Here is a 13,781-nt window from a genome sequence, read left to right as displayed (position 1 = left end):
CCTGCAACAAATGGGAGACAAAAACAACACTCCCCACAGACTGACACTGAGTTCATGTTGCATCCCTGAGATTCATCTGGGACTGATAGGTGGGTGCCACCTCTTATCAAGCGACATGAAAAGCACCCTATTAAGGTGCTAAACCATCAGGATTCACACTCTTGACTCATTTCTCTCTCACAAGAGAAAACACTCCTATCACCTTTAACACCCTTTCATACCCAAAGGAGGGTCTCATGAGGAACCACAGGCCGCTGCCATAAACCACCCTACATTCCAAGCTGGACTGATAACCATTATTCTACATTTGTAAAGTATGATTAAGATTTGAAAATTGAACTGAATGTCCCATCACCAGGTAATTCATGCATTAATGCATTATTACTCTAGAAAGATTCCCATAAAGTATGGTCCAAAATTCATTGAGATATGTTTTATCAGTTCTAAGGTAAATATCCACCACGTTACAATACTGTCATCTAAGGGCCACTCTGGACCCCTTTATCCTCTAGGGAATTAACTGATAGACAATCCAATACATCACTTAAATATCACTATTTGATGTTGTAGCTTTAGCCATATATTTGTATGATTACGAATTGTTATCTTTTCGTTAGTCAATGTATTCTATGTGTACTATTACCCATGATGATATTATTAGTTTAGTCGTATATTCCAAACCGTAGCTAGGTAGTTTGTATATGCCGTTGCCAAAACACTTGCACGTAAAACCAAATTAAACAGAACAACTTAAGATTTTATTTCCCTATTTCTTTATTGAAACAAAGAAAGAGAAGGAAAACCTAAGGGGTGGCGACAACTGTTAAGCCCCCCCCCCGGCTACACACTCCCCAAGGATAAAACAGCTGGATCCTCCAGTACATGCACTCTTACTCTTACTCTTACGTCTCGTCTCTTATGTTCTTGTCGCTCACTTGCGCACTAGCTCGCGTTTGTTTCTAGTCTAAACTTTACTTTGTTACTTTGGTACCCACCCAAGTTTTCCACGTGTTCTTTGTCCTCAATTTTCTTATACTTTTGTGCGTGATTTTTATCTTTATTACTTCAGCAAGCCAAGCCTTCCAAATTGAATCACACACAGGTGTGTATAAGGAATTTTGTCGTTCTCCTTTTCGACAAATTCAACTTTTGTCTAGAAGATTTTGAAGTGTTTGTGTCGTTTGGCCAACACCAATTCCTTCCAACTTATCTGGCAAAGTAAATTAAATATTAGCGCTTATTCCGCCGTCAACCTCCAGCCCTCCGGCTACACGCCTTACCATGACCGGCTGACCAGATCTCGAGAGTGGCTATGGAAGAAAGTCTGCTGGCAGACTGCGCCGACGCTGACCCACCGAGACATCGGCAGAGCCCGTTACCCCTGGCAACGGTCATCATCTCTGAGAGAACCCACTTGGAGTGTGGCGTCCCTGTCGCCTGGCAACCTAACTCCGGGACTCCAGCCAAGATCTCGACAGCGCGCTGCAACTCAAAGTAGGCAACTCCATCCTTTGCTCTGAACTGGGTTGATGTCGGAATAATACTAGTTCTGACCTAATAATTTCCTACTGTTAAGAATAAATACTATACTATAGTGAAATTCATTCTCTTCCCCCATCGCCCAAGATTACTGCTAGTTTAGCTGGTAGAAATATGGATTGTTAGTCATAGATTCATGTTCATTATCATTTTTCATTGTACTCCTTCTGTGTTTAGTTAGTCAATAAATATTATCAACGTGACCCAGTCGTTGCCCTGTGTTTCTTTGAAGTGAAGATCGGAGATCACTGTAATCGGGAAATCACAACTTTGGGTGTGAGACTGATCAAAAATTAATCCATACTTTTAATCAAACCAGTTTCCGTAACCGAGGATCGGACTGCCAAGGCCCCCGCCTTGGTCTGCTGCCCAATCCACAATGCACCGGATCCCTCTGATTCTTCCTGCAGGTGGTGAGCCCACTGGGAGACGAACCCATGTAGCCGGTTCGGGCTGGGCCCGGCCGGGCCCCATGGGCTAAGGCCCGGCCACCAGGCGCTCGTCCACGGGCCCCAACCCCAGGCCTGGCTCCGGGGCGGGGCCCCGGTGTCCCTCCGGGCCGGGTACTCGGGTTCTGGATAGTATTCATCATTGGGATCTTCTGAACCGTTCTTCGTCTGGCCCTTCACCTAGGACCAATCTGCCTTGGGAAACCCTACCAGGGGCAAAATGCCCCCGACAACATAGCTCCTAGGGCCATTAGGGCTCTCAAACTCCTCCACCAAGGTAAGGTGACGGTACAAGGAGAACCGCGAACCGCCCAAGCTCTTGCTTGGGCGGTTCGCGGCCGAGTGTGAAACGGCTGGGATGAAAATCAGCACCTCCAAGTCTGAGGCCATGGTTCTCAGCCGGAAACGGGTGGATTGCCCGCTTCAGGTCGGGGGGGGAGGCTTTGCCTCAGGTGGAGGAGTTTAAGTATCTCGGGATCTTGTTCACGAGTGAGGGTAGGATGGAGCGGGAGATCGACAGGCGGATTGGGGCGGCGTCAGCAGTGATGCGGGAACTGAATCGGTCCGTTGTGGGGAAGAGGGAGCTAAGCCGGAAGGCGAAGCTCTCAATTTTCCGGTCGATCTACGTTCCGATCCTCACCTATGGTCATGAGCTTTGGGTAATGACCGAAAGAACGAGAGCGCGAGTACAAGCGGCCGAAATGAGTTTCCTCCGCAGGGTGGCCGGGCTCAGCCTTAGAGATAGGGTGAAGAGCTCAGTCATCCGGGAGGGACTCGGAGTAGAGCCGCTGCTCCTCCATGTCGAGAGGAGCCAGTTGAGGTGGTTCGGGCATCTAGTGAGGATGCCTCCTGGACGCCTCCCTGGGGAGGTGTTTTGGGCATGTCCCACCGGGAGGAGACCTCGAGGTCGACCAAGGACACGCTGGAGGGATTATATCTCTCGGCTGGCCTTGGAACGCCTCGGGATTCTCCCGGAGGAACTGGTGGAAGTGGCTGGGGAGAGGGCTGTCTGGACCTCTCTGCTGAGGCTGCTGCCCCCGCGACCCGGATCCGGATAAGCGGGAGACGACGAGACGAGAGTTTTAATCAAATTGTCCTCCCTGATGACTGGTGCCCCGTTCTTTAACGAGAGCAAATTTTAAATTGTCGTATTCACACTACACATATCCCATGCCTAGGGTCAATGAGCTAATTGAAAAACTTTGCAATGCCAGTTTCATAACCACCCTTGATCTCACACAGTGGTATTGGCAGGTTCCCTTGTCTGCAGCAGCAAAGGAGAAGACAGCCTTTGCCACTCCCGGGGCCTGTGGCAGTACCGAGTGATGTCCTTTGGGCTGTCTGGAGCTCCCGCCACCTTCCAGCACTTGATGGATGAGATACTTAAACCTCATAAAGATTATGCCTCTGCCTATTTGGATGATGTTGTCATCCAGATCCCAGACTGGGAGAGCCACTTACCTCGGGTGCAGAAGTTTCTGGAGTCCCTCTGCAAGCAGGCTTGACAGCTAATCCCAAGAAATGTAAAGCCTTCAGTGAAAACTATTTGGGATACAGCATTGGATGAAGTCTCGTCAAACCCCAGGAGGCGAAACTCCATTCCATTCAGGACTGGCCAAAACCATCGACCAAGAAGCAGGTGAGATCCTTTTTGGGTCTTGTAAATTATTACCAATAGTTCATCTCTGATTTTTCCATGTTAGCTGCCCCTCTCACAGAGCTGACGACCAAGAAACCCTTTCAGAAGGTGAAATGTACCCCTGAGGCACAAGAATCCTTTTGCAACCTGAAAAGGGTGCTGTGTTTCAAATCAGTCCTCACAGCCCCCGACTTCAGAAAGGAGTGTGTAGTCCACACGGATGCCACAGAGGTGGGTCTAGGTGCAGTACTGTCCCAGTGCAATGGAGGGGAGGAACATTAAGTTCTTTATTTGAGTCGGAAACTGCTGCCAAGAGAGAAGAGCTATGCCACTGATGAGAAGGAGTACTTAGCTATAAAATGGGCCCTGGAAACACAAAAAATACTACCTGCTTGGAAGGAGGTTCATGTGAGTGACGGATAATTCTCCATTACAATGGATGGCTAAAAACATAGAGACAAATAGCAGGGTAACTACGTGGTTCCTAAGCCTCCAGCCTTATAACTTCTCTGTCATTCACAGGCCAGGACAGTGCCATGGAAACACAGATGCCCTGTCCTGCCATAATGCCCTTTGGTCCTCGTTCACCCTGCCAAGGGCAGCAGGCCTGTGGAGGGGGAAATGTGGCATCACAAGGGGACAGGTAGTAGAGGGACGCTACATTCCCATACAGGAGCAGCTGCCACATCACAAAATGGCCGCCGGGGCAACTACTACCTCTCCCAGAAAGCAGCTGCTCCATCCTAAAAATGGCTGCCGTGGCACACACTCCAACTGCCAGAGTGCCTCACCGCTCAGACAGGTGCAGGTACTTAAGCCACCTGATTGCTGCAGGACTGAAAAACATGTGGAGCAGAAGAAAGAAGGCAGGGAGGACAGAGAGCACAGGGCTGGAAGGAGTGGGATTGAAGCCACTCCAGAAAGGATTGTGAAAGGACCCACCTTTTTAAAGGAAAGTGGACACTTTCTTTTATTGGAAATTCTGTTCAGGATAAAATCTCCTTTCTCTCTGTTAGGACCTTTTAAGTTGAGTCACAGGCTTTGATTTTGAGTGGAAGAACGTACCTGAGTTACATTTCTGTTAACCTGCCTGTTGGAAAATAAAAATTCCCCTTGTTTTGACCCTGATACTTTGCCTGTGTTTTCCAGTTCATTGCACTGCCTCACCCTACCTAGCCTGCCCTGGTGAACCTTACAAGTGGACATTAAAAGTGATATAGCTGAATCTGAATTGCAGATCAACTTCTGTATGTAAACATGTCTTACTATGGTTGTGGGGACACATTTGGGTATGAAACCATCCTAGTGAGGTTATTTCGGCCAGTTGTGACAGCTTCAAATGGCTTTTTGAGGGACACCTGCAGTGACTGAGGTCAGTGTCAGAAAAAGTCTCTAAGACATGAATGAAATTGAAAATAAAGTCCTTTGTACAGATTAAAACATGAGGAGTGATGTACATGCACCAAGCAGCAGGCACATTTAAAATTTCTCCAGGAATTTTGTAGTATGAGATACTATTTCATAATAATGACCTTCAATGATATTACGTCATATTTATCAGATACATCATAAATTGTAAGTATAGATTTCTCATAATTTCAAATACTCCCTGACAAGAGAGTGAAGTTTCTCTTTATTATGACATATAGTTATGTGATAGTACCTTTAATTGTGAGACGTTAAGACTTACCCCATATATTATGAAATATTTTATATTCATAAGAGGTAATATGAAGAAAACAATAAAAAAAATGAGAGTAATAATTTATGGGATACAATCACATAATTATGAGAAGATTTTCCACAATTAAAGAGGCCAAATCATAATTACAAGTTATCACAAATTTAGTTAGTCATGAGATATGTAATAAAGTTTTAATGCATCTCATAATTTGAAAGACTTACTGAATGTAAATATATACAAAAAAGAAAAGAAGTGGAAAATGAATAATTTTGAGATGGTAACGTTCATATTTATACATTACTGACTCATCATGATAAAATATGTAACAATTATGAGGGGAAATTTTTTTTCTAGTGGCAGATATGGGCTTCTGTAATGTCTGCCTTTTCAAAATGAAGGTTGTGGTTTAAGCAAGGCACTTTCATTACTACACCAGAAGATGGCAGTATGTGCTGTTTATTCAGTAGTTCCTTTTTTTTTTTTTATTTGACCACATTTTTATCTTTGGAGCATTTCATACTTTGCATCTAATTTGTTTTGGAACTCCACCAGCCAATAGATTAGCCCCATTTACTGTCATCAGTGTCCTTATTTATTTGCTGTATTCTTTAAGTTGGCCTTTTAACCATGGCTTATTCTTTAGCTTGTGTCATATACTTGGAAATTGGAAATCAGACTTCCACAGGTGATTGTTATTTACTAAAATTACTTCTACTAAAACTTTACCTCAGAATTGTTCAGACTTCATTGCAGGTCCAGAAATCTTCAGAAAATCTTCTTTCATTTTCATCCTCCAAAATAACATTAGAGCAGTGCCATCCAGGTGCTTTCATGGGACATGAAAACAACAACAGGTGCTTTTGACATTGCCTGTGTCAGGCTGCTCTCAGACCAGCATACATGAGCTTTAGCAGCTCCTCTATGTGTCAGTGAATCCGAAATACACAGCACTTTTTTGTCTTTTTTTTGTCTTTTTTTCTTCAGCACTCAGGTCTATGTACAAATGAAGAGTTTGGTTAAGGAGAAAAAACACAGCTTGATACAGAATTGTTTCTATGGTGCTTTGTGAGAGATATTAGGCAATGCATGCCCTTAGTGAACAAAGATGAAAATATTTACAACTTGGAAATTAAATGTATGTAATAACACTTGAGCCTGGAAGGTAGGAAAACAGACTTTCTCTGTAACTGGAAGGCTGGGTGAGTTCCATAGCATGCCGGCTCATTAAACCATTTCTAGATTAAAACTAAACAGAAATCAATCAAGATGGGTCGGGCAGCCAGTTCCACTGAAAATGGGTGTGAAATGCTTGATTTAAAAAAAAAAAAAAAAAAAAGTCAGATCTTGCTGTTTTCCAGGTGGGAGTCGATGTGTTTAATGAGGGCGTCATCAGGATAACCAGTTGGGAAAGTCAGCTGACACAAAGGACAGCTGCGAGCAACACTCTCCTCTGACTCCATCCATAACTGCAGACAGAGGAAAACACAGGTGTGAAATCACTGATCCTCACATTAGAGAAAAGTCCCACAATCTAATCAAAAGCCCCTCTCAGACATGGAATACCTTACATAGATGACTTTTACATTAGTGTTACTTGCAGCTTTATTCAGACATTGCAGGACATTATTGGAAAGAGCTAAGTGCCTGTGTGATATTTAGTAATTGGTACATGGAAGGAAGTAGTATCTACTAAAGAACATCAGTGAGTTAGAAAAGTTAAATGTTATGAAGGAAGAAAATGTTTTTTCTTTTCTTATGTCAGCATAAAAATCCTAGTTAATAAGTATAGCTGCTAGAAGCAATTATCAGGGTCCAAGTAGCTTGAAAGCATTTAAATACCATATGTATTAATTGCTATTGAGTTTTTGCTGAGGCAGTCTGAAGCAGGACTTAAGCCATCTGGGGTTTTGAACATCTGACCTTGGTGTCCCCAGAGAAGGTGACTTACTGGTTGCACCACTGGGTAACCATGTGGTGCAAACACCTTCACACAAGTTGAGGCAATGAAATCACATGTGCAAGACTGGGATTTTTTGTCTGTTTCACTCAAAAACCCTCAAAATGATCAAAATGTTGGTGTGAATGTTTTGGTGTCTTTGAATCCAGCACTTAGCAATAAAGGAAATGTTGTGCATACAGTAAAAATTATAGCAAGATTATATATTATAGCAAGTTTTCCGATCCAAACACCGTTTGAAACACTTGATATCTTCCAATTTTGGTAGCATTTGAATGAAGACTTGTGGAGATATAAATGTTGATTGATTTTACATATTTTTAAAAAGTGATGGATTTTTGAATTGACCATAGGTCATAGGAGAAGCAAACTTTCATCATGATTCAGTGGATGTGCAGAAAAAATCTCAGCTCCGTTGGACATATGGGTGATTTATGTGATTTTTAGAATCATTCCACCCTCCAAAGAGGGTGGAATGATTACAAATTCATATTTTTTATAATGAGTCACGCATACTTTTATCAATCATGACCAAACTTTATTCATAGACTACGTAATGACCATAGAACATAAGAACTGTATTCCATACGAATTCATGCAGCTCGTTCTGAGATATAAACTTTTTGCATTTGTAGCATGCCCTAGAGGCAGAATATCCCAAGACACTATAACAATGGTAGGTATTAGGATTTAGGCATTTAGCACAATGCCTAAATCCTAAATACCTAATACCTAAAACCCTGAAAGGAATAGCTAAATCCCATCAGTTCATATATCAATTAAATAGACAAGATACACAATTAGTGTTGATGCTTTTTGGACTTTCTTACGCATTTCTGCGTACAGTGGAATGGCATTTGGTGGTCTGGTGTGTATTGTTATTTTTGTTGTGTTTACTTATTCATCCTCTTTTGGCTGCTGTAGGAGCTTGTTTCCCCACAAGAACAGGAGGGAATCTTTTTATGTAATCCTCCTTGTTTTCTACTCACGTTAATGGAGGGCCATGACTGAGCATGCTCTGTGTTCATGTAGGGAGGCAGATGGCAGGAGAGAGTGGCAGGGCCCTCGGGTGCCGAGAAGGAGGGATGGCGGGGCTGTTTCCTTGGAGATTGGAACAAGGGGTGGAGGGGCTGTTCTCTAGGTGATGAGCCAATCCCAATTGCGCCCAGAGTCCGAGGTGGGCTGGCAACCGGCGATAGATATGTACATACATCCTGTAAATGTACACAAAACACACATTTTCAAAATAAATAACCCAGGTATAAAGCTCGGAGAAGAGCCACAAACAATATGTCATCACCTCTTCATCATCCGAGGACTGTGGTGGTGTCACCAGTGGGGTGGGCTCAGGTGGAATGTCAAGGTGACAGAAGTGATGCACCTGGATGAGACGAGATACAGGGAAGAGCAGCATGATTACTTCTAGAAATTTTCAAGTTTATAGGATTATAGAATTATGTTTGCCCAATACTTTCTCCTACAGCCCCACAAAGAAAAGAAAATCTACTTTTTAGCAAGTTTGACATATAGGCGGTGACATGCTGCATAATTAGGCCTTAGCTCACAACAAGTCTACAAAGTGTCTACAAAGGAGGGTTAGTTAGTTTTTCAGTTATCTGTCTCATCCGTGTTGGACAGAACAGACATACTTGTATTTCAATCAATCCAGCTGTATACACAGGATAATTAATGGATAACATTTTGCTTCCACTATACGTATGTTAAAACGACTAAGTATATTTGTACAAACAAGTATATTTTTATCTGTATTATGACTGTAACTCTAGTGATTGTGTAATGCCATTACTTCTGCCTAAACACAATCTACATAGACACAAATGGAGCACCAGAGCTGCTGCTTCTGTTCTGCTAACATGCAGAGCACACCACAAGCCTCCTGTGTAGACATGGTGCGAGTCTACAGCCATGCAAGCAGCACTGTAAGGCACAGTGTGCACTGTGCTTTGAGATAAATGCTAACCTCAGCATGCTAACATGCCCACAATGACAATACTAACTGCTGGATAGGTATAATGGTTACCATTTTCACCATCTTAGTTAAGCGTGTTAGAATGTTAACTAATTCTAACACGCTTAACTAATTAACATGCTTAACTAATTAATAGGTTCAAAACCCCAGATGGCTTAAGTCCTGCTTCAGACTGCCTCAGCAAAAACTCAATAGCATATGGCATTTAAATACTTTCAAGCTACTTGGACCCTGATAATTGCCTCTAGCAGCTATACTTATTAACTAGGATTTTTATGCTGACATAAGAAAAGAAAAAACATTTTCTTCCTTCATAACATTTAACTTTTCTAACTCACTGATGTTCTTTAGTAGATACTACTTCCTTCCATGTACCAATTACTAAATATCACACAGGCATTTAGCTAATTAGCTACAAACACAAAGTACAGCAGAGGTTGATGGGAATGTCTTTACTGCTGGTATATGTCATAAACCAAAATACTGGATAAATTAAATTTTTGTTCTGATGATGCCCTTGCAGGAAGTGTTAAAGGTCAGCCTGAATATCTGTACCAAATAGGGTTGCCACCTGTCCCGTACAATACGGGATCATCCTGTATTTTAAAAAAAAAATACTGCGTCCTGTATTGAATCAATACAGGACACTTTGTCCTCAAAGTGCTGTGAATAATGTAATGTCAAGTAAAACCAAACCAGCTGTAGCCTACAAGTGGATTGGAGAAGTTTCTCAATTAGCAATAGACTGACAAGCTCTGTGTGCTGTGAAAAAATGAAATGCAGAAGACAGTAGTTCGGCGTTCTGATGGTTTATCTGTTAGAGCGCATGTCATTAAAGCTTAATCCAAACCGCAGTGGATTAAGCCTTAATGACACGTGGTTGTGGTGTGCCTACAGTAGGCAGCTGGGTTGTGGTGTAGGCAACCCTAGTACCAAATCTCATGGCAATTAATTCAATTGTTGTCTACATTTATCACTCTCAACCACCATGTCAACCTCATGGTTCTTCAGCAGTCAGGGAGGGTCCTGGTCCTGTGGAAAACATCATGTCTTGTTCCAGTACCTCAAGAAGGGTGACTGGCTGAGATAAATGACTACAGACTGGTGGCCCTCACATCATGAAGACCCTGGAGCGGCTGCTTCTCCACCTTCTGAGGCCACAGGTTGAACATGCACTAGACTCCCTACAGTTCGCCTACAAAGAGCATATTGGAGTGGATGATGCCATCCTTTACATGCTCCACCGGGCCCATTTTTACTTGGATGAGCCAGGTAGTTACATGAAGATTATGTTCTTTGATTTATCAAGTGAATTTATTATTCAACCACCCATTTTAAAGACAAGCTGGAAGGGATGGGGGTGGATACCTGCTTCATGTCCTGGATTGTGGATTACCTGACAAGACCACAGCACGTCTGGCCGGGTAACTGTGTCTCAGGGACAGTGATGAGCAGCACTGGGGCTCCCTATTCTTTCTCAGAGACTATATCATCCTTCATCTTTTGGGGATGTGTTTTCTTAGTAGTTTAATACCAGTGTGAAGTAATTGGTATGTAATCACGTAATTTACTGTCATAACTTACCAGTTAATTGAAGTAATTTTCCACAATTATATAGAAGTAGTAAAAATGGTGGTAACAATGCAGGCATATAGGTTGTTAACAGTGAGGAGGTCACTGACTTAATGAAACCAAAAAAAAGCTCTGTGTGTCACCTCAGCAGCCATAGGAAAGCCCAGGTCCAGAGCACAGAGATGAGGGTTGCTGCTCAGACTACTGCCAGTACCCCTCTCTCCTCCCCCTCTCTCCGCTCCAGCTCCATGAGCTGAGGCCGGTCTGACCAGGCCCACCAAGGAGGTACGGAGCTGAGGTTTGGTTTGGCCATAAATCTGTGTCTCGCCCAGAATTGACCTTGGCTTGGGGAGGGTGGCTACTGGGTCCCTCATCAGGCGTGTTGGGGGCCTCTGGATGGCTGATGGGTCAGACACCTGGGAAAAGAAGGAGGAGTCAAAGGTCATTGAACAGGTCAAATGACTCCTCTATGCAGTAATCTGTTTCACTGTAAAATTACACAAATAGGTCCAATCCCATTGGCCCATGAAGTTTCACCAAATGAAGTTGTAGCCTCACCTCAGAGTAACTACGGCGACCCTGAAACTTTGCTCGTAGACGGCTGCTGGTTGGTTGATGACAGTTGGAGCCGTCGCATAGGGACAGAGAAGGAGAGGGGGTGGGAAGAAACTTATCAGGGGAGAATGAGGAGGATTGGGGGGAGGTGGTGGAGAGACGATGAGGAGCTGGGGTAGGACGAGAAACTGGAGGGGTAGAGAGAAAGAGAGAGGATGGTAAGTGGATTTAGGATGAACCTCAGTACTACACCACTGCCACCGCTCAGAAGGAAAGCTAGGAGGGACGGTGTTAAAGAAGCTCAATGGAAGAGCCCTTGTAACCTGGACACTTTGTTAGAGGCTGCCTGGGATTGACAAAAAAACATGCCAATTAGTGATTGCTCAATGTTTTTTTCTTTCTATGTCCCCATCATTTTAGCTTTTCTTGTACTCCCGGTCAGAACATAGTGTATAATTAAGTACTAATAACTGACTATCATTGAGAAAAATGGAACTAAATCTGCACTTACAAATCAAATAGTGAGTCAGTCTGCTTTCTATATTTGTATAGCAGTGAAAGGTAGAGATATACTACAAAACAGACAATAAGATTTAATATACGCCTTTATTGATCCCTAGAGTGGAAATTCAGATGTAACAGCAGTATACATGATATGGTAAAAATATGGCACATTGTAAGGAATAGAAGTGTAATATAGTATAACATGAGCTGTAGTAGGAGTACAACAATATACAGTATAGTACAACAGTATTATATTAATACCCATGTAGACAAAATAAGGTGTAGTAATTTAACAATAATTATAGAATAATAATATTAAATAGTATTCAGTTTATATTATCTATTTATATTTACTACATTCATATTATATAGTAGTCCAGTCCTGGACTAGGAAAAAGGAATAAAAATAAAAAACACTTTTATCCTACTCCTTCTCAAGCCATTAAAATTGCTTGAGAAATTGCTTTTTATCCAAAAAAAAAAAAGCAGCTCCGTTGACTACATTGACTTGCGATCAAGCGGCCAATGTGGCCAATGTGGCATCTGGTGTTGAAAGTGACCAATCAAAGCAGCGGAGACATCAGCCATTGTCCAGTCCTCCAAAGTCTCAAAAGCCAATGTGAGCAAGCAGTAGGTCCCCAGGTCCACTCCTAGCTGGCCAGGCCCTGTACTACTCTCTCTCTCAAATAAAGACATACAAACCGCACAAAAATAACTTTAAAAAACAGAAATGCTCTCTCACAGAGTGCTCACACAGAGTGCTCTTGCGGCTCTGTGTGCTGGCACATGCATGTTTTATGTATATGTCTTTTGAGACTAATTAAATGCCATAACCATCTCTCTCATTCACTTTCAGACATTGTCTTCTTCCACCATCCTTGATTTAAGTGTTGTTGCTGCTCTCTGTTGTAGTGTAACATGTTGTTCCAGCATCACTGAGATGCTGTTACAGTCAAGTGTTTGATGTGTGCACACCAACTATTGTATATCCAGGGGTTTTGTAGGTGCAGTAAACTGACTTGGTTGCAATAGTTGAGTGTTGTGGTGAAACTAATCACAGCAATAAATATTATATTATTCCGAACTCCTTCCAGTTGTTTATTAATTGCCACATGTTAACATTTGTTAATTATTAAACTGTAACACCAACAATAAAACATATTTGACATTTCTTGTTCAGTTTTCATTTATTTGATGCACTAATGTACTCCCCCATTGGCACCTTAAATGTAACAATATGAGTTTGTCTGTTGTGTGTTGTCAACCTTATGAAAATCTATGGTGATACACTAAGTTTAATAAGTGGATATGTGCTGTAAAATCACCCCCACCCTCCACTCAACTCAACACACAGACTTGTTACCACTACCCCTGTGAGGACAGTGGATTGACAAGTTAGGCTAAGGTTAGGGTAAGGGGCAGGGGCCCCTAGCCCCTTACCCTAACCTTAACCATCAGAAATAAATGCCTAACTAGGGTTAGGCATCTATTTCCATTACCTTAACCTAATTGTTACCTGACCCTTACACACAAACAGACCTAACCTACCAGGCTCCTGTGAGATGTGTCGTAGAAGGTCACTCTGTTTTGCAGCCAGACTGCGAACCCGACCCAACTCCTCTGTTAGCTCAGTGTAGGCTAAGGCTAAGTTCACCCTGGAACACACAAAGAGAGTGACTACATAAATAAATGCATGTAAATGACACACTGACAAGTACTATAGAATGCAGTCAAAATATTCTCCTCTTTGAAATAAGACTCACTGTTCATCCCCAGCTTTCTTTATCCATTCCATGTCACAGTGCTCACAGTGTGGGGCCAACTCCTGGGACTGCAGAGAGAGACAGAGCTGTGATCAGGGCAGCAGCAGCTACCAACATATCTATTGTATT

General features: G+C 42.7%; 2 protein-coding genes across 2 annotated transcripts in view; both read right to left on the bottom strand.

Annotated features, from left to right (window-relative positions):
- Window positions 1–6,648: 6,648 nt before the first annotated feature.
- Window positions 6,649–12,154, bottom strand: LOC111236276 (TANK-binding kinase 1-binding protein 1-like). Its single transcript, XM_022764951.1, has 6 exons — window positions 12,151–12,154; window positions 11,389–11,573; window positions 10,974–11,246; window positions 8,569–8,649; window positions 8,258–8,482; window positions 6,649–6,777 (listed from the first exon to the last, which is right to left on the bottom strand). Exons 1-6 carry the CDS (start codon window positions 12,152–12,154, stop codon window positions 6,649–6,651), a joined length of 897 nt encoding a protein of 298 aa, XP_022620672.1.
- Window positions 12,155–13,254: 1,100 nt separating this feature from the next.
- Window positions 13,255–13,781, bottom strand: part of LOC111236275 (TANK-binding kinase 1-binding protein 1-like) — a 36,799-nt gene continuing 36,272 nt past the window's right edge. The window contains exons 6-8 of the mRNA XM_022764950.1: window positions 13,653–13,720; window positions 13,406–13,544; window positions 13,255–13,260 (exon numbers count right to left, since the gene is read on the bottom strand). Of these exons, the coding sequence (XP_022620671.1) occupies window positions 13,255–13,260; window positions 13,406–13,544; window positions 13,653–13,720 (213 nt within the window). The remainder of the gene's footprint in view (window positions 13,261–13,405; window positions 13,545–13,652; window positions 13,721–13,781) is intronic.

This window comes from Seriola dumerili, unplaced genomic scaffold (genome assembly GCF_002260705.1).
Source record: "Seriola dumerili isolate Sdu_G_001 unplaced genomic scaffold, Sdu_1.0 BDQW01000609.1, whole genome shotgun sequence".
NCBI lineage: Eukaryota > Metazoa > Chordata > Actinopteri > Carangiformes > Carangidae > Seriola > Seriola dumerili.
This window is presented reverse-complemented; position numbering and strand designations above follow the sequence as displayed.